This window comes from Oryzias melastigma, linkage group LG4, assembly GCF_002922805.2.
Source record: "Oryzias melastigma strain HK-1 linkage group LG4, ASM292280v2, whole genome shotgun sequence".
Taxonomy (NCBI): domain Eukaryota; kingdom Metazoa; phylum Chordata; class Actinopteri; order Beloniformes; family Adrianichthyidae; genus Oryzias; species Oryzias melastigma.
The window spans coordinates 533,793-552,863 of record NC_050515.1 but is presented as its reverse complement, the minus strand read 5'-3'; the positions used below and the strand labels follow the sequence as shown (position 1 = coordinate 552,863).

General features: G+C 40.6%; 1 protein-coding gene across 1 annotated transcript in view; it reads right to left on the bottom strand.

Moving 5' to 3' along the window:
- Positions 1-248: 248 nt before the first annotated feature.
- prdm5 (PR domain containing 5) overlaps positions 249-19,071 on the bottom strand; it is a 60,332-nt gene continuing 41,509 nt past the window's right edge. The window contains exons 14-16 of the mRNA XM_024279460.1: positions 13,967-14,052; positions 4,223-4,327; positions 249-1,192 (exon numbers count right to left, since the gene is read on the bottom strand). Coding sequence (XP_024135228.1) covers positions 1,028-1,192; positions 4,223-4,327; positions 13,967-14,052 — 356 coding nt within the window. The 3' untranslated portion in view covers positions 249-1,027. The remainder of the gene's footprint in view (positions 1,193-4,222; positions 4,328-13,966; positions 14,053-19,071) is intronic.

The window sequence follows — 19,071 nt, the reverse complement described above, 5'->3', positions numbered from 1 at the left end:
AAGCCTTAATTAGCCTCCGCTCCCATCAGACTAAGAATAGATGAACAAGGAGAACTGAGCGCTTTTAATCAACCCTCAATGCCATTTTTCCTTCACAGCTCACAAACAAAATTAGAGCAGGAAGAGGAAATGGATGTTTGGTAGGTGAGGAGGTTTTACACAAGTCAAAATTCAAAAGTCTGAATTCACACGGTCAGGACGCAGATAAAAACAGGAGGGAAACGAATGGAAAGAAGACAGAATGGGACTTAAATTTGTGAAAGTGTATTTAAAGCCGAACAATGTAAAAGCATAATGGGCTCGATAATGACAAAACACGTTCAAGGAGAAGTCTTTCTTCTTGAGCTAATGATGAGGAGCTGCAACAACTCCCACCAAAAAAGAACTTGTAAATATTGGGTCTAATTAAATTACCTTTTCCCAAAGTACATCCAGAGAAGCTGCATGAAAGGCCAACGACAGCATGTTTATAATGCCTGACTATCATGTAAACAACAGCTAAGAGCCCAGAGCTGTTTCGGATTATGCAGCTGGTTACTGTTTTCCGAGCTCTCCATCTTCAGTCCGCGCAGCACAGTACACAGTAAAGCCATTAAATACAACAAAAGGAGTTTGGACTTACAAACAGGTGCCACTTGAAACGTTAAGGTGTGAACATATGGAACACATGCATAGAACAGAGACAGAAATGCTTTTGGTCACAGACTTTTGGCAAATGGTCGCAACTGAACAGTAAAGACTTAAGACAAGAAAGCAGGTTGTCAGAAAAACTGCATGTGAGATGGAAGACTGAGCAGACTCTGCGGCTCCATATCAGGAAATCTGTTCAAATATCAAAAACAAATGAACTATGGAAAAAAGGACGAAGGCACAGCCTGTGTTTTAGCCTTAATGTTCCCCACATTTCCAATTCATGTATTATTAATAACAACATTTCTGCTATCTATCTGTCTCTGTAAACAGCATGTTTGAACTTTACTGGAACATAAAGGCCAGTTTTATCTTGGGATCTCCTCCCATAACTGGTTCAGCTTTCCGTCTCCCCGTGGACGTTCTCCATGTGTACTTTGAGGTAGTCATTCCTGGTGAACTTCTTGTGGCACAGCTGGCACTCCGCCATGGGCCGGTTGGGGTTGTGCGTCAGCTTGTGCCTGCTGAGCATCTTCTTCAAGCTAAACGACAGGTCGCACACCTTCAGGAACACAAGACACTCTGTCAGAACGGGCCTTTTCATCGCTGACCTTCAGCACAAGTTCTTCATTTTCTGCTCCCCTTCAAACAGGAACAGACCCATTTTGAATTAAGACGCTCACTGACAGCCCCCCCCCACTAGTGGTGAGAGGGATTGCACGCAACTTTAACATCCATTCTAAATGAGCCATTTTCTACTGTACAAATGGCTCCTTGCCCCTCTATCTGTCAGGATAATCCAGCGTTGGCTGGCGCTGGATTCTGACATAAATCCTGCAGAATCGCAGCATGGGGCTTCCTCCACTCCATCTGTGATTTACACTCCAAAAACCTGCTCACATCTGTACGCCAACAGCTTCATCTGAAGACTATAACAGAAAGCAGAAGGACAGTCAAATCATATTCTTACTTTAATTCATATCTTAGCTGCGTCAAACAGTAAAAAAAATCTTCAAAGCATTAAATGAATAAATGGATGGAGATTTTTGTTCGGCTCTACAGATGGAGATTGTTCCTGAAGGGAAACAGAAATTGTGTCTGAAGGAGATGCTTCGATTAAAGCTTCCTTTGGGATTACAAATAGTAAAATCATTAGGTAATGAAGAGTTTGTGGGTCTTTGCAATTTATAGCAGATGGTCGTTGCATGTTTTTTAGTTTGGGGTGACTGCCAGCTTTGACAAATGTCTGGTAGTTATCTGATTGTTTCCTTCCGTGTCCCACACTTTATCATCACATGGTAAACAGGGGAGACTTACATGCTAGCAAAAAGATGACGGAAACTTTCTGAGATAATCAACATTTTACCACAAATGCATTATTGATAGTTAGATCGCTTTTTATAAATAGCTTTTAAGACCCACTCCAATGAAAATCGGGTTTTTAACATGTTCTTGTAGCATTTTTCTCAGAATGGAGAACATATATGAAATAATTTAAGATTAAAACTGCATTTTTGAGCATTTATTTATTAAAATCACTCTGGATCAGGAGAAGAGGAAAACCTGCAGTTTGAAAAAGCTCAAGTTTGTGACGCAGCGACTGTCATGATCTCCCTTCTCTGCTGCAATTCAGTAGCATCCACTTGCAAAATGACAAATAGATCCATTAGATCTTCATTTTCCTCATCTGGGCTTCCACCTAACTCAGAAACTGGATAGCTACAATTGCTTGCAATATTTTTATTTTTATTTTTTTTGCTACGCTAATGTTAGCTTGGTATAAGGCCTGGTTCACACTACAAGCATTCGCCGCCCTTGTTAGCCTATGGTGTAGTTTACACCACACGCGAACCTATGCACCCGGCTCGCACAGAGCAGCGATGGTTTACCGTCTGGTCTATTTTTTGCGCGAGCCGCAAACGATCCGCAGGAAGTTACGCCATAACAGACGCAAAAATCTGGTCAATTTTCAAAATGTAACACATGTTTCAAAATAAAATACCACGATTGACAAATGCGATCATATTTTTCTATCTAAACAGACTGTAGGTGTCTAAAAACACAATCAGCAAGAGAGAGGCAGTTGGCGACAAGTGAAGATGGACGATGTCAGACTAATTGTAGAAGCTCTAAATAATCACAGCTGAGCAGAAGTGTTTGTCGACCGTCGCGAATAAATACGCGTCTGGTGTGAACTGGAGGTGGTGCACACTCCACTTTGAGGCACTTCCGCGTGCGGTGTGAACCTCGCGTAAGTTAGCAGGAGAGAGTGTAAAAAAGCAATGTCTTACTTCCGTCACTGCTCACTATACGGAGCGTTCACCATTGGGTAATAATAATAATCATAATACTGGATTAGATCTATCTTTGTAGTGCTGTCTGAATCTAAAATTTCAAAATTGAGTGCCCTAGAAATTTCCCAGAAGTCTTTGCGAAAAACCAGTGTTTATCAATTGATGCTTACTGCATTAGCGAAGATGGACCACAATGCTTTGTGTTTGAGCAAGTTTTGCAAATTTTAATGTAATCTTTTGACAAACTATCCGCATTTTCAACATCAGTTTCGAAAAAAAAAGTAGTGAGCATGGTGTCAGAAATACTTTTAATATCCAGAGCTTAGAGATTAGGGTGGGAGTTCGGACATTGCCAAAGAGTTGATGGGAAATTAGCGAGGCTAACTACCGTGATAACAGTCCAGTCCTCCACAGGCTTTTTGATTTTGGCTAAAAACTACATAATCATAATTAAAAGATAACTGGGAATGCTTTTACAACAGAAAAGGGTCTAGTTGGAGTGGAACTTTAAGGTAAATCTACAAATATTTTCATTTGAATTATTAGTTTGATGGAAACTTCCTATGGAAGTAAGATTTATGTACAGTTTATGGATAAAACAGCTTTTAATCACTTTTAAAAGATTTTTTCCTTTACTATGAAAATAAAAACAAACAGTTTAAAGGTAAAATTCACGAAATTTAGTGAAAAATTGATCCACTGCTGTCAATAAGAGACAATGATTAGACCACACTATAGTCTTTACCTCAGTTTGACTCTTAAAAACATAGATTTGGTGAGAACCACAAACATGGATGCATTATTTCTGGTTAAAAATATTCAAATTGACCCTGAAAAGATGTTCAAAAGATGGTAATATCTGTCATTTGTAACGCCTTCATCTGACCTCTGGGTTTTATTTTACTATAAAAATACTATGACTTTGAAAGGATTTTAGATCATTTTCAAAGTGTTTCCAGACATAATTGAGGCTCTCTAAATAAAAAACAGAGAGCTGCAAACATGTTTTGCACAAATGATGATAAAGCTCAGCACTGACAAAGTTAATTCTAAACACTACAAGCTAATTCTGTCAAATGCTCCCTCCTCGCTCTATGGGAGTAATTATTGCTCCTGCTGTATTATAAGCAGAGGGTAATTTATCCCTCTGATCCTCTCAATGTGTTTACGTGAGATCAGCCCACTCTGGCCCTCCAGAGAAGAACGATCTCTATCTGCTGCTAACTGAGCTCCACATGTGGCCTTGTGCCAGAGCTCCATCACAGTTCCACGCACAGAAAATAGAACACATCACTCACATCACATTGGAAAGGTTTCTCTCCCGTGTGGGTCCTCATGTGCTCATCCAGTCCTCTCTTCTGGCTGAAGGCCTTGTTGCATTCGCTGCATTTATACGGCTTCTCCTGCAGCGACACACACACACACACACACCGCTTTCACTGACAGAGCATGAAAAATAATCCCCTTCATCCCATATGGACCAAACCTGCAGGGAGAAAAACGAGTAATGACACACGTCTGCGCGCACACGTGGAGGACAAACAAACAGGCACGCACGCAGAGGATAAAAACACAAGAAGATGTGGAAGTATTCTTGTGGCAAACACTGCTGCGCTCGCACCGCAATTTGGGTTCGGAGGCTCGGACAGCCCCTGCAGGAGGGAGGAAGCAGCCAACACAGGGGCCATCAAAAACACATGGTTTCTCAAAAAAGAAAGGAAAACACTGAACAGAAACTGCCTTTGAACGTGTATCAGGGCGCTGGCACTCTGCGGCTGTGGAGGATCAATCCTGTGTCTCCACACCTCATCAGTTTACCCAAGAACATTTCCTCTGTGTCTTTTGGAGAGACCTTTCTAAGAGCGTGCAGCTTTGTGATGAGGAGGCTGGAAAACAGGCGGTGGGCGAGCACCTTACAAGACGTTAGGAGGAATGAAGGAGATAGCTGCCTCTCGCTGTCACTCCTTAGGAAGCAGTTTTTGACACGTCTGCCTGATAACAGAGGCTTTACCCGTTCTAGGCTTAGTCGCCATGGAAACGGGGTGAATGCAGGAAGTAAAGGGTCCTGGGAAAGGCGCTATCATGTGGGCTGGGCAAGGAGTGCCCAGTCACACAGGATACAAAAGGAGGTAAAGATCAGGTTCAGCGCATGTGTGCCTGTGTGGGGATTTAAGGATGCGGCTGTGTGCATGTGACAGAAAAGAGACGGACAAAAGAAATAAAAGGGCTCTGTGTGTGAGAGAGACCCCACACACACAGATGCACAGAGAAACCAACTGTGTCCTAATCAGTTTGAATTCCCACTTCCATCAGCAGCTTTGACAGTGATCATCTCCAACCATCAGAAAAAAAAACAAGGAGGTTAAAGTCTAAAGGTCCAAAAGGAGCCACATGGTGGACTTTGATGGTGAGAGGCAGCCAGAATGACCTCGCTAACATTGAACATCTGTACCTGGGGACTCGAGCAGCTGTTTAACCTCTGACCTCTGACCTGACCTCTCCTGAATCTGACCGCACCGTGCAAAGAGCACATCTCGAGATGCAGAAAGCGGGGTCTTGTTTACTCACGTCGGCACAGGCACTCTTCTCATGTGACATCCTCAATATGCAGGTATTTGTAAAGCTGCATGGCAACAGGAAGTCTCTGCTCCGCTAGCCTTCAGGCGGCAGCTTGACATCAAGCGCCAGCACCGCGGAAGGTTAAAATGACTTTAGACAAGTTGGCAGCTTGACTCCAGGAAGTCTCAGTCTTGCAGAGTGGTTTGTTCTCCCCTTTGGATTCGATTTGAATATTCCTGAAACCACTGGAAAGAGTGCAGTGAATGGATTTTATGGTCTCCAGAGTGATCTGCTGACTTTTCCTCTCATGCAACAGTCACATTGCCTTATTTGAGGTGAAATGCTTCAGGAACAACAAGAAAAATGGCTTTTGGTTTCCAAGTCTCCCCCCTGATGGCTCTCAGAGTTTTTCCAGCTCCAAAGAACAACACAGAACCTCTTGGAGTGCTTTGGTCTACGAGCAAAGCTTTTGAATATCAAATGCACGCCCAGCAACCTCAAGCCACTTCCTCACATGAGTACCAGAGGTTTTCCGGGAAAAGCACAGGCGATTGTGTCTGACTTGTTCAGCATTTAGCAGGGATTGTTGAAGACTCTGGGCTCTCCCTTTTGCTTCCTTCTCTGTCTTTGCTGCTTCCCATTGGAGGAAAACACCTGAACCAGGTAGATGGGGTAAGAGGTGAGTTTTAACTTAGAAAAAGAAAAATTAACTTTGATCTGAAACATCCAGAAATGCTCACAAGCGATTTTTAAGTCCAAGATAAGTCACAGTCATAAACATAATTTAAAAGTCCTCAACTCAAATCCGAGTCGACTCTCTGGTCTTTTAAGAATCACCTCATTTCAAGTGACTGTGACACAAGTTCACAAGTCTGGCGTCTAAACTGAATTTGTAACTGTTAACCATGGATGCTTCTGTGGTTCTGTCTTCCTGCTCTGCAGCTGCATCATTTTAGGTGAATAACTATCAGAGTCAGACGTTTGTTATCGCAGACTTAACCTGAGTTCTGTCTTCTCAATCACAGGATCACACATAATGGGGCTTTTGGTGTTTTTTTAATATGTTCTTGTGGCATTTTCCTGATTACGGAGAACAAGTATAAAAAAATCACCTTAAAACTGCATTTCTAAGTATTTCTTAATTTAAATTGCTGTGAGTCAGAAGCAGAAAAGAACATTTGGAAAAAACTTGAAGTTGTTAAGAAAAACTAAAACCCTCAAGCTTCCTGCTCCTCTCCATTCTGATACATCCACTTGCAGGCAAATAGATTCATGAACGTCTTTGTTTTCCTCATCTGAGCTGGTATCTGGATCAAAATTATACAACGAGATAGTTCCGAGTTGAACCGCTAATGTTAAGTTGGGGTTGTGAGGGGCTGTAAGCTACGGGAGAGTGTGTAAGCAAAGGGATAATGGGAAATGAGTGAAGGCTTCCTCCCCACCAACAGTCACATCACAATTCAGAGGTGAATTTCTAATGAACTTCTCCCCCTCTGCAGAAACAATGTACTATAAAATGATAACTTTTTGGATTTTGGCTAAAAACAGCATCATCATAATTAAAAGACCACTGGGAACAATTTTACAACAGATCAAAGGATTATTGGAGTGGGATATTAAATGGTTTGTCTGTTTGCGTCTCTCTGAATCACATGAATTGTGTTTTTTTTTCTCATAACCTGGATTACTAACACAGGGATTCGATAGATTACCTAAATTACATAAAGAGACTTTCTCAGTTAAAATTAGATCCAACAATGAATTTCTGACTATTAATCTAAAGATAAACATGGTCTAACATCCCCATAGCCTAAATTTTAGGGTTTAGGTCTTATCCAAATTATTCCCCTACCCCTCCAACTGAAGGGTATTTGAAAGGAAAGGGGTGTCCAACATAGTTTTGTTTAAGGATAGAACAAAGGTACTTCGAGATCGGAATGTCTCCGCTGGTAGGGCGAGCCGCATCGCGCTGTGCCGTGAAGAAGTGCGTTTCTTCATGTGGATGTGCTCTGAAGCACAGAAGTTTACATTTAAATTTAAGTCATGACTTTTAGTTTCAGCATGACTTTTTAAACTTATTAAACCAATGTCATTATGTATTTTCCGAGCCCTGGAAGCTACTTGGTAACGTAGATGACCGGCGAATATTGATGATGTCATTGAGTTGTTTTTTTTTTTTTTTTACAAACTTTATTGCACATTTTTTCGATGTCATCGAGTGTTAGTGCTGTCTGAATTCAAAGACACTATTTTTCCATAGCTCTCCGCTTAAAGGGCTAACTGTATGTGTAGGGAGAAACCGTAGGGGAAGGATTTGGATTTGGCCTAAGATTACCAATCGTTCTTGGAGTCCTAATCTCAAATACAAATCACCGTCCCTGGAGTGAACTAGCAAGTTTTTCACTTCAATCACTGAGACCCCACAGAAACATCTCAGATCACAGCACAGAAACAACCACAGACTCATTATTATTGGTAAATGGCGAATACTAATTTACTTTGAGTCCTCCTTTACTACCTTCTTAGAGCGCTTTGCAGTCACAATCCCATTCACACACTGATGCCGCCGAACACTGGCGCCAACCTCTGACCACCGGGAGAAATGTGAGACTCAGTGTCTTTCCCAATGACACTTCGACACATAGACAGACAAGGCCGTTTGTGAGGATCTTCCGATCAGAGGTCGACCGCTCTACCACTGCACCTCATTATTGTTATTTCTCACTTTGTATTACTGCTTGTTGATCTTTACTAGAAAGCCTAGAAATTCTAATCTTTCATGGTTTTTATTTATTGCATTTTCCTCAATAATTTCCTCAATATTTCCTTTTATTATGTTTCACCAACTTTTGAAAGAATAAATTACAGAAACTCTGATTAAAATACTAAAAATTACTCTCTCATGCTTAAAGGGGCCATACCATGATTTTCTTCAGCCTTTCAGAGTAAACTATATCTATATATATGATTATATATTACTTTTGGAACAGTAAAAAACGACTTATTTGGGAAATAGTTATTTTTGTGAGTGTTTTACTACTCTGAGGTAAAAGGACTCGACTCCTGAAGCTTGTTTAGAAAAGTTTTTAGAGAAAATGTTTTTTGTTTATCACCGCTAGCTCCGTGGAGAAATTGCGTGTTGGTGTTAGACTCCAATTCCAAATATGTAAATTACAGGTTTCAAAATAATCTACCCTTTTTCTTGAGTTTATTTATCTAAATTAAATATTTATTACGTTGTAAAATGCATGATTGTACAAAAGTATTGTACAAAAAAGTACTTTTAATCTGCGGTTATCTGGACTGAATGGTAACAAACTTTAAGAAATATTAAAGACAAAGCTTTTCTTGCAGACGTGCGTCTACAGAATTATTTTAGTCTAACAACATAAAAACAATATAAATGAATATATTTGTAAGAAGTAACTCTGATTGAACAGCATCTACTTTTTGAAAGCTAAATGTCAAACTTACGCACATCTTTTCTGACTCAGATCTGAGCTGAAAAAACACTACGACCTCGTCTGCCAACATCAAATGACGGCAAAACGTTTCAGCGGTCACAGAACACACAGAGAGAGCAGGCAAAGCCATTTCCATCTGAAACGTACAAACCCTTTATCGTCCAGCATGTCAGCAGTTCACATCTGCATCAAATGTGTTACTTTCGGCTGGCCCGGGATGTGGTTTGTGGTATAAACACACAAGCTCCAATCACATCCATCACAAATCATCTTTTCATTCGCAATGAGCTGCAGCTCCTTCAGCCAAATGAAATAAGTTTCTCGCAAAGGTGACTTCATCTGCTCTGCTGTTTGTAACTGTTCAGCCCATATTTCACAGAGCGCTGAGCAAAGGCAGATCTGGAACCAAACATCAGTCAGTTTAATCAGCCGCGCACCAGAAAGTTCTACCTGTCTGGTTTAACAGAGACGCCGCACCTGGGATGGATGTGTCCAGCTTTGGAGGAGGATCTGACGGGCCGGACTGTCACAGCTGATGACAGACGTCTGTCATTCTTCCCGGGTGACACAAGCGCTGAAAAAGGGATGCAGTTCAACCAGCTCAACCCCTATTTCCCTCAACACTACCTCATTCCACTTTTCCTTTTACACCGCCCTGTTCTCTGCTTGAAAGTGTGAATGTGTGAAGCCGGCACATTTCCACTCTACCTGTGAAGTGACATCAGAATGAAGTAGCATTACATATGCTGGCAACAGAGTTTATGTTTCCAGCAGCACCCTCTGCAGCTCAAACACATCTAACCGTACGATAACAATCCCCGGGGCGGATGTTTTTATTAATGTCTGACATTTATAATGAGAATGAGACAAAACTTACGTCAAGCTTAAATATTTACCACGCAGCGCTCTTCCATTTAGGCTTCGACATTAAGTCACACTCAGGAGTATAAACTCAGAGCAAAATGCCAGAATTTACACAAGAGCAGAGACTAAATATTTAAACTCTAATATGACAAATGGAATAATTTCTCCTGCCTGTCTGCCTGCAACCAGTCAAGTCACAGTTTATATCTTTCATTTTGCCCTTTAGCAGAAGTTGCTCCTTATATTAGGCGCTGAGAGCGGTTCAAACTGCTCTTTTTTCAGGAGAGTTACAGAGATGTGAAAAACTTATCCTAAAGAATTAGGAGAAACACAGAAATCATTGAGCGTTTTTTTGGTTCTTTTTTGCACGTTTGCATTTTTTCTGTAGTTTCTCTTTCTTCTGTGTGGGATGGTTCCTCCCATATATTTTGACAATACTCTTGTGTTCCAGCTGATATGTGGAGGAAGTTTCCACACACGTTTTTCATCAAAACAAACCACTTGAAGGCAATTACTAAAAAACAACTTCCCTCATTTACGGTTAGTTCTGTGCAACTGATTTCTACGGTTGTAAACAACAACAACTCCTTTAATTCAGAGTTTTTATTTACATATTTCATCCACTACATTTGCGTTTGGAAACTGGAAGCAATTTGAAAACAGATCACAAACAAATAGTCTTTCATGTCCGGTGAATAAAGTTTGTTGAGCACAAGAAGCAAACAGCTGATGTGGTACATCAAACGTGGTTTAGGTTAACCTTCTCTTCTCTTCTTATGTCCCACAAACAAAATTGGCCAAAAAGCAAGTTTGTAATTTAGCATAAAATAAGGAAAAGTTTTCAGTTTCTGCTTTTTTACGCCCAGTTCTTTCAATAATGCAGCAGTAATGAGTACCTGACACACAATTTTGTTAGCTGATTGTCATTTAATTTGTGCTTTTCTGTTGCGACATTTGTGTAAATTTGGGTCAAAATTTTAATTAAGAATGCTAAAATACACAGAAAACATTATTTTTAAGCATTCTAAGTCTATTTCCTGCAAATGCACCACATTGAGTAAATAAATGAGTCCGTTACCACCTCAAAAGCTAATATTTAAAAAAAGAAAAAAAATGTTAAGCCAGTCCCTACGTTGTCCACTTATTGAGTTATTGTCAATCATCCCAGCAAGAAGAAAAAAAGACACTTCCCTTCATGACCTTTCAAAATATAAGCTGCTGCAGAGCAGAGGTAGAGCCGTCGATGTCTGGTCAGAAGATCCCAGGTGTTATATGTGCTGAGGTGAACCCACATTGCTCCTGAAGGTCACAGGTTGTCAACATTGAATGGCAGTAAGCTGCCATCTGTGTGTGAATGTGTTATGGGTGAACAGGACTATGACTTCTAGTCTACGTTCACATCTCCCTCGTCAACAGCCTCTTCCAATGAAAAGTCTTTGTAAAGGTGCTTTTTAGGCTAACATGTTCAAAAACCTTGCATTAGCTACGGAGGTTTTATGACTGTTTTTAATCTTCACGTACAAAACGTGTTGCCATTAAATGCATGTTGAAAGTTAAAGCAGGTCAAACTCTGACCAATCAAGGACGACATTTGGTAAATATAAATGTATGATGTCTCTTTTTATTCACGGAAGTGTCAACGCTTAAAAAGTTGAAGAAGATTGATCATTGAGGAGAAAGTCTTAATTGCAGTTTGTTACTGGACAAAATTATACAAAACCAGGTTTGTCATATGTTGGAAAAGAGTTGTAAAAGAAAAAGTCTGGAGTAAGATTCATGAGATTTGCACCGCTTTGACGTTTAGTGCCAACTGCAGGTGGTGGACATCTGATATTTACCCGGTTAACACCAGAGGTAACACAAAATCTTTAACATATTGTTACTTGATCGTGTTAACGGATGAAAAGTTACAGTAAATCAAAGAATTTAAACACTGGAGCTCCAGTGTTAAAGAGTTAAACAGTAAAAAAAGAAGAAGCCCCTCCCTGCTTCTCCAGTGTGAACATCATGGGCTAAATGCACATTCAAGAACCTGCGTTTAGTTTGTTCTTGAATGCCCATCACATACTAGGTGTGTCTGTGTCTTAAAGCGCTTTGGGCCTTAACCAAAAGAAAAAAAAAATAATTAAAAAAGTTCCACCATCTAGTTGAGCAGGCGGTTTAGCAAGGTAAAAAAAAGTGCTTTACAAAACATTAATTCAACTTAAAAGCACACTAACCTAGAGTTATTGATTAAAAAAAAGATTATTATTCCATATGTTTTCTTTATTTATTTTTGCAAAGGCAGGTGTTCTGTCTGCCAATAACTAGAATAACTTCAGCAGAAAAGTGAATATCTTAATAAAACCTTTGAGAAAACTATTTTAGGAGCATAAAGTCCAACAGTTTTAAAGTCCCTCTATAACAATTTTTTTTATTGTAAAATAAACATTTCCAGTAGAGTTTTAATTATTATTATGAAGTTTAACCAAAATCCCAAAACCGAAATGTCTCAAAAAGCCATTTTTCATGTTGATCTGAAGCCTCTTTTTCCAAAATCTCCTCTGAGGGGGCGTGGCTTTTGGAGCTGAGAAGCCAATGGTAATGCTAACTATCCAATGTTTATTGAGGTTGCTGTGATCAATACATTCAATCATTGGTTTCTCAGAGTTCTTGATAAAATAATCAAAGCTAACATCAAAATGCTCTTTCATTGATTTACAATCCTTTCCAACTGCGGTCAAATGAGCCGCCGTTCACATTTCCGTGGTCACATCAAGAAGCTCCGTGGAGTCTGGTGGAGATTTTCCAGCGTTCTCAGTCCTGCTACCGTAAGTATTGGATGAAACTCACACAAAAAATCCAGTGACGGCTGATTTGACCACAGAAATGTGAACGGCGGCTCATTTGACTGCAGTCAATGTGAAGATACCATCTTCTCTTCTCCAGAACCTGAACTAGACACTAGGAACAGATGAGGGTTTAGTGCATGGGTATTCAAATCCAGGCCTCGAGGGCCGGTGTCCTACATGTTTTCCAACCAACCTTCCATTGAAGCTCCTTATTGGCTGCTAATTTCCAGGATCAGGTATGTTTAGCCAATAAGGAGCTTCAATGGAAGGTTGGTTGGAAAACATGTAGGACACCGGCCCTCGATGCCTGGATTTGAATACCCCTGGTTTAGTGCATGTGCAGCAGACCTGTTGATGGAAAGAAGATCATTCATTCAAACAGAGTCTGTCTGAGACAGTTTGATTGATTTAAAAGGAGAAATACTTGAAAATGCAAAAACAAAATGATTTCTTATTACATTTGTTGCCCTGCGACAGACTGTCGACCAGTCCAGGGTGAACCCCGCCTTCGCCCTTCAGTAGCCGGGTTAGGCTCCGGCACCCCCGCAACCCCGAAAGGGAAGAAGCGGTCAGGACGATGGATGGATGGATGACATTTGTTCTCTTTCATAAAAAATGACACATATACATGTTAAAAACTCAAAAAACAGGATTTATATTGGTGGGAGAATTTAAGGCTTCATATTTAATTGATAAAAATCCGTTTAAAAAACAAAATTGTTCTAAAAAAGAAAAAAGGTATGACCTCTAATGGTTCCAAGGTACGTTGTTAGTTTGGTAAATACGTAACAGATGTGTGATAGCTCCAGATATTGGATAAGTCTTTCATTCTCAGAGCAAATTTAACTGCAATTCAAATCACTTAAATCTATAATGACAGATGAAGATGAAAATCAAGCTGGTGAAAATATCTGCATCCCTCACTGTTTCCAGAAACACTGTGCTAAAACCCAATAATAATCTTTTCTTTTGTAAAATTTAGTAAAAAGGTTAACAATTTGGTATTAATCTGTTTATCAGCCAAACTCGCCAACTAAAATAACATTTACTGAACTTATTTTATTTTCATTATTTGATTTAACCTTTATGTTACCAGGAATTCGCATAGAGATTAGATTTCTTTTTCAAGGGAGACCTTAGATGTCCAGCTTGTGCTTTTTGATGTGCACAATTATTCATGTGCATTCACACTGTTGGTTTGTTTAATCAATTCTGAGGTAAAAACATCCAAATTCTGCATACATGTTGATCAGGATCAGCATCTTCACGTAGTTGGTGTCACTCTACTTGGAACACAAACAATTTAAAAAGGAGGGAACCCTACCCGGGTGTGAGTCCGGATGTGCATCTTCAAGCCATCGTTCTTGCTGAAAGCTTTGTCGCAGTACGGGCACTGGTACGGTCGCTCACCTGGGAAATGAAAAACCAGCAAGTGTTAAAGTTAAAGTGCATCACATTAAGATTACAGGATTTCTGAGAAACTGGACTTAAAAGGTTCATCTTGAGGCTTCGCCGCTCATCCCAGGAGGTTCTTCAGCTTACAGGGATGAGCAGAAATCCAGTGATAACATCACATGATGAATCCTCACACACATGATTGTAGTTAGTTCTTGCTCCTTTCAGCACATAAAATCTCTTTAAAAAAATATAAAAAATGGATGCAGCATTTATTAATGGTTTCATAGTGGGCACTGTGGCTAAACTGTATCCTGTTCGGTATTCGACTGCTTTAAGGGCACGTAAGCAGTAAGGTTAGATCAAAAGCAGTCCGGTCTGCATCTCAGAGATCCTATCTACAAGTACACTGCTGATGACAAAGAGGAAGTGACAGGCTGTCAGTCAAACAGCACTCTGACACATGGACCCGTTTACCATGTGCTGATCCACGGGCCAGATAAGAACCCCAGAGTTGATTGCTAACCCATGAAAAGGAGGTGAAGAAACAACTGAGCAAGTTTAAAGACTCAATTCCAGAACTGAAGCATCAAAAATCACTTTGTTTCGTACCTAAAGAGGATTTCTTTTTGCACCCAGAAAAACTAAAAGTGTATCATTTAAGCTCTGCAGAATCCACATACTGTCAAGTTCATGTGGTTGGAAACTTTTGTTGAGAGAGACTATAACCCAGAATTGTCAGACGATTAAATGTGCCAGAACCTGAAATGACTTGACCCAGCGTTTATGAAAGCTTAGCCAATGAGGAAAGACATGAAATAGAGACTCAAAATGTCACTCAGCTGTTTTCAAATTTGCCACAGTCAGGTAGATTTCAGTCTGACCAGGTAGGAAAAGGCGTCTAAATGCCAAGAAAGGACTCTGCAGTGTCTACTTCAGCTGAAATATGAGAGCGTTTTTCTCAGCAGTTATGCTCTACTGTCAGAAAAAGACGACCTTGTGCGCCGCCGTTCCCTTTCAATGTCTCATGCAGGACGAAGGGCCCAGCAGCAGACCACTGAGGACGTCCACACAGCAGGCTGGCATCGCAGGATCAGCTGAGTGACAGCTGCTTTATTAGGAAGAGTGGCATTCACTCTGATGCTGTTTTACCTTTGTTCCAGTCTCACACAGCAGCACTGGAACAAGGCTAAGCTTTGCTGAAATGGCGACAAAACACACAAGCCTGAAAATAGACAATTATGAAGCTGAGAAAAGCAGCTTTGTGCTGATATGCAATAATTGACAGTTTTAAAGTCAAAAGCTGATCATGTTTTTGGTATTTTTAACATGTTTTGTGATATTTTTCTCATGAAGGAGGACATAAAAAATTAAGATAAAAATTTTGTTTCAGATGAAAAAATATAATTTAAAAAAAATCTTATTGGTGTGTCGTAGAAGCTACAATCGGCGGGTCACATGATCCTTGCTCCACTGCATCCTGATTCATCCACTTGCAGAATAATAGATGTATTTATGTCTTCATTTTCCTCGTCTGAGCTGGAATCTGGTTCAAAACTGTACGGCTGGATAGATCCAATATTCCTCGCCATTTTTGTTGCACTGCTAATGTTAGGTTGGGGTTATAGGAGGCTGTGAGGTAACAGGTGGATGATGGGAAATGGGGGCAAACTCGTTCCGCGCCAAGAATTCTGTCTCAACTCAGAGGTGAATTTCTAATGAACTCCTGCCGCTTCGCAGAAACTACGGTCTAGAAAACAACACAGATTGTTTTCATTTTAGCTAAAAACAGCATAACCATATTTCAAAACGAACTCACTGGGACTTTTGCTACAATAGATCCAGAAATGATCGAAGTTTGACTTTAAAGTGCTTACACAAATAATGTAACTAACTCTGACGGAGAGAAAAGTAGATTTACACTGCAGCACTTTACTACTATGTTTACAATTTATGAAATTAACTCATTTATGCTTATTGAGTAAACCAGGGGTCTCCAAACATTTTCACTTAAAGGGCCAAAATCTAAATGGAATCCCGATCTGCGGGCCAAATACAATAATTTTTTGTATATCATGAAATAAAAGCAGAGATAAGGAATATGGTTTAATGTATTATTTTGATTCATTATTTATCAAGGTGACACACAAATTGGGTAGAATAAAAAGTAAGTACGAATTTTCTTTGAAACGTTTAAATATAACAGCATGGCCTAACTAGCCATTTTTAATTGAAAAACAAGACCAAGGGAAAAAAAAAAAAATTCTTCCAAAGAAAACAACAAACTAGGATCCTAATGAGACACGTGGAGCTGCTCTTTTGACTATCAATACCTCCACCTGCAACTTGGCCTTCAGGTTAATTACTGATAGAATTTTGTAACACCATATGATTAAGGGGTTTCAACCAAACACTTCCGTAGCCACAACTTGGCGGACCAAAAGATAAGCTTTGGCGAGTCAAATTTGGCCCGCAGGCCCAACTTTGGGCGTAAACGGTCAAAGAGTTACAATGGTTTGAAGAGCGTGTGTCATTTCCTGTTGCAGAGAGCAGCTCTGGGGTAAAAGTTAAATCCACAACAAAAAACAGAAGATGCGTGATCGTACTTTAGCTAAATTTGACATTTTCTGCATAAAACTGTGCACACGAAAAAGTGTGAATGGACAGACTGCAAGCTAGTCACATTAAAATGGAACTCCTTACTTGTTTAAAACTGCAATATACTCAGATTTTCTTCATGAAAACTTTAAATTATTTCTAGATGACACCAACTGTATCCCCTAAAATTTGTATTTTAATTCTAACAGACTTAAATCATTCGTGTAATGTTGTTCACCTGTTTTCACCACAACATAGAACATCTTTGGTGGACTAATGTTGACCAGGTAAGCAAGATATTTTATTGATGGGGGAGATGTGCTCCTTCACGTAATATGGCTAATTAGCTCTGTTTCGATGGGATTCAAAATGCAAAGACGCTCATTAACTCTGAAAATGCATCCTGGGAATACACAGGCGGAGTAATATTATCCCACAGATGTTTTAAACAACCATTTCTCATCTGTTTTATGTATCAATAGCTAAAGTCTCAATCAGTCAACAACAAAGGTTTATTTGATATTTTCTTTTCATTAAAAGGTTACTTTGAGCTTTGCTCTAAAATATTTGCATTTGCACTGAGTGAGGCATGTGTCTGTCAACCAAAAATCTACAGCGGCAAATCCTCAAATCCCAACCCCCCACACTGGGGCCTTCAGGTGTAGATGGCTCAAGAGTCATAAAATATATGTGTGGAAAAGTTTAATGTTACATATGTGACCTAAACACATCTTACCATCGCTTACCAACACCACCCCCGCAGTTTGTCGAATATCAGGCCTTTGGGGGGGATTTTGTTGACAAATAAGAAAATGTGAAACCCAGATGTGTTTAGAGAAACAGGAGAGCAAACCTGTGTCTTATGTAACATGTGTGGTATCAGGTTGGGACTGCGGCCTTGAGGAGTCCTGGTGAAGGCATTAGGGCGCTAACAGCAGCGAGGCGCCGCGGCCGGGTGGATAGCGCTCTCAGGAGCTGGGTACTGTCGGCTAATGCAGAGCGTGGACGACCACGCCCTGCAACACCCCAATTCACCCACTTAACCTTCTCAGGTTCAGAACATATGGGTCTCATCTGGAAAATGCAGAAAAAAATGATGGCATTCAAGGTTTTCCAGGTCACTCAGCGCCATCAAAACCCCAAAATCAGAACTTTTTGAAGTGAGAAGACTCATGAAACAGGAAATAAACAAATGTTGCTTTGGAAAATGAAAAGGCAACATTCCTCTGAGATGGGTTTCTGTGTGACATGTCGAGTGTCTGCTCTGCTGAGCGTTACAGTAACCAGAAACCCCCACTTATACTCCAGATTGAGCCAGATTGTTTGGGGATTACGAGGACTGGCTGCGGCTCTGAGCCGGGGCTTTATGTGCGTGGAGATGGTAACTGATTTAGCATGTGCTGAAACAGTACACCGTCTCTTTGACCCTGGGTGTCTCCCCCACCCCCTGCTGCGGCCCTCACACTCCTAGACTGCTAATCGATCCGTTTGGCACCCCTTGTGCGTTGTATTTGTGTGCGCATACGGCCGAGTGTCTGGTTAGCAGATGGCTGGCTTCGCCGTTCTGCCTGCCGCACAGTGTTCGTGTTACGGAGAGCTCTTTGTAGCTTCGGGGGCTCCGGCCTGAAAAACATTAGCGCTGTCCGTCAGAAATTAATTCCCGGCTTCCTCCAGACCAGTCTTTCTCTCCGGCCTGTGCTGCATGCCAACAGAGGCCATGGAGGTAATGCGATATGAGCGTGCTGAAGATGATAAGGCACTGCCGTCGATGACGCCCTAAAAGTTTTACACTTGACCTGTCCATAAAGTCTCAGGATTTCTCTGCTTCCTCATTGGTTTAGAGCTGCCAGCATGAAAGCAGCCAACAGGTCAATGCCCGAGCTGAGCCACACAAGCAGCAACCGGTCCTCCATGGTAATCCAGCATCTCTGCCCCAAAAATGTCTGAACTTGTCACAGCTGCATCGCATCCTTCAAAGAAAAAAACAACAATCCAGTACAAGGTGATTTTGCGTTACAAGATTGTAACCATGACCGCAGTCAAGACAAACAAAGTCATGTGTGCATAAATAGGTTCAGTGGTTCCAGAGTTCTGCTAGAAGTCAGTTTGAGGTCAGCTACTCAGCAAAGTCAAACTTTCATCTTATTTGGAACAAATGACGGCGATGAGTGCAGTACCTGCCGGTCAAACAACAGAAAAATTATGCTTTTTTTCTCATCCTTTGTTGTCTCGCTGGAAAAACAAACATTTGGATGTAGGACAAAGCTTTCTTCTCTTGCGCAGCAGAACCAAATCTCCCACAAAAATCCAACATAAAGCAGGCAGCAGGAGAGGCACTCAGAATAGTAGCTTTCCTGCAGAGCTACTCCAGTAATTATACAAAAATGTCAAAAAACTCACATGGCAATAATTTCAGCGTGTTAAAGAGCTTCATGT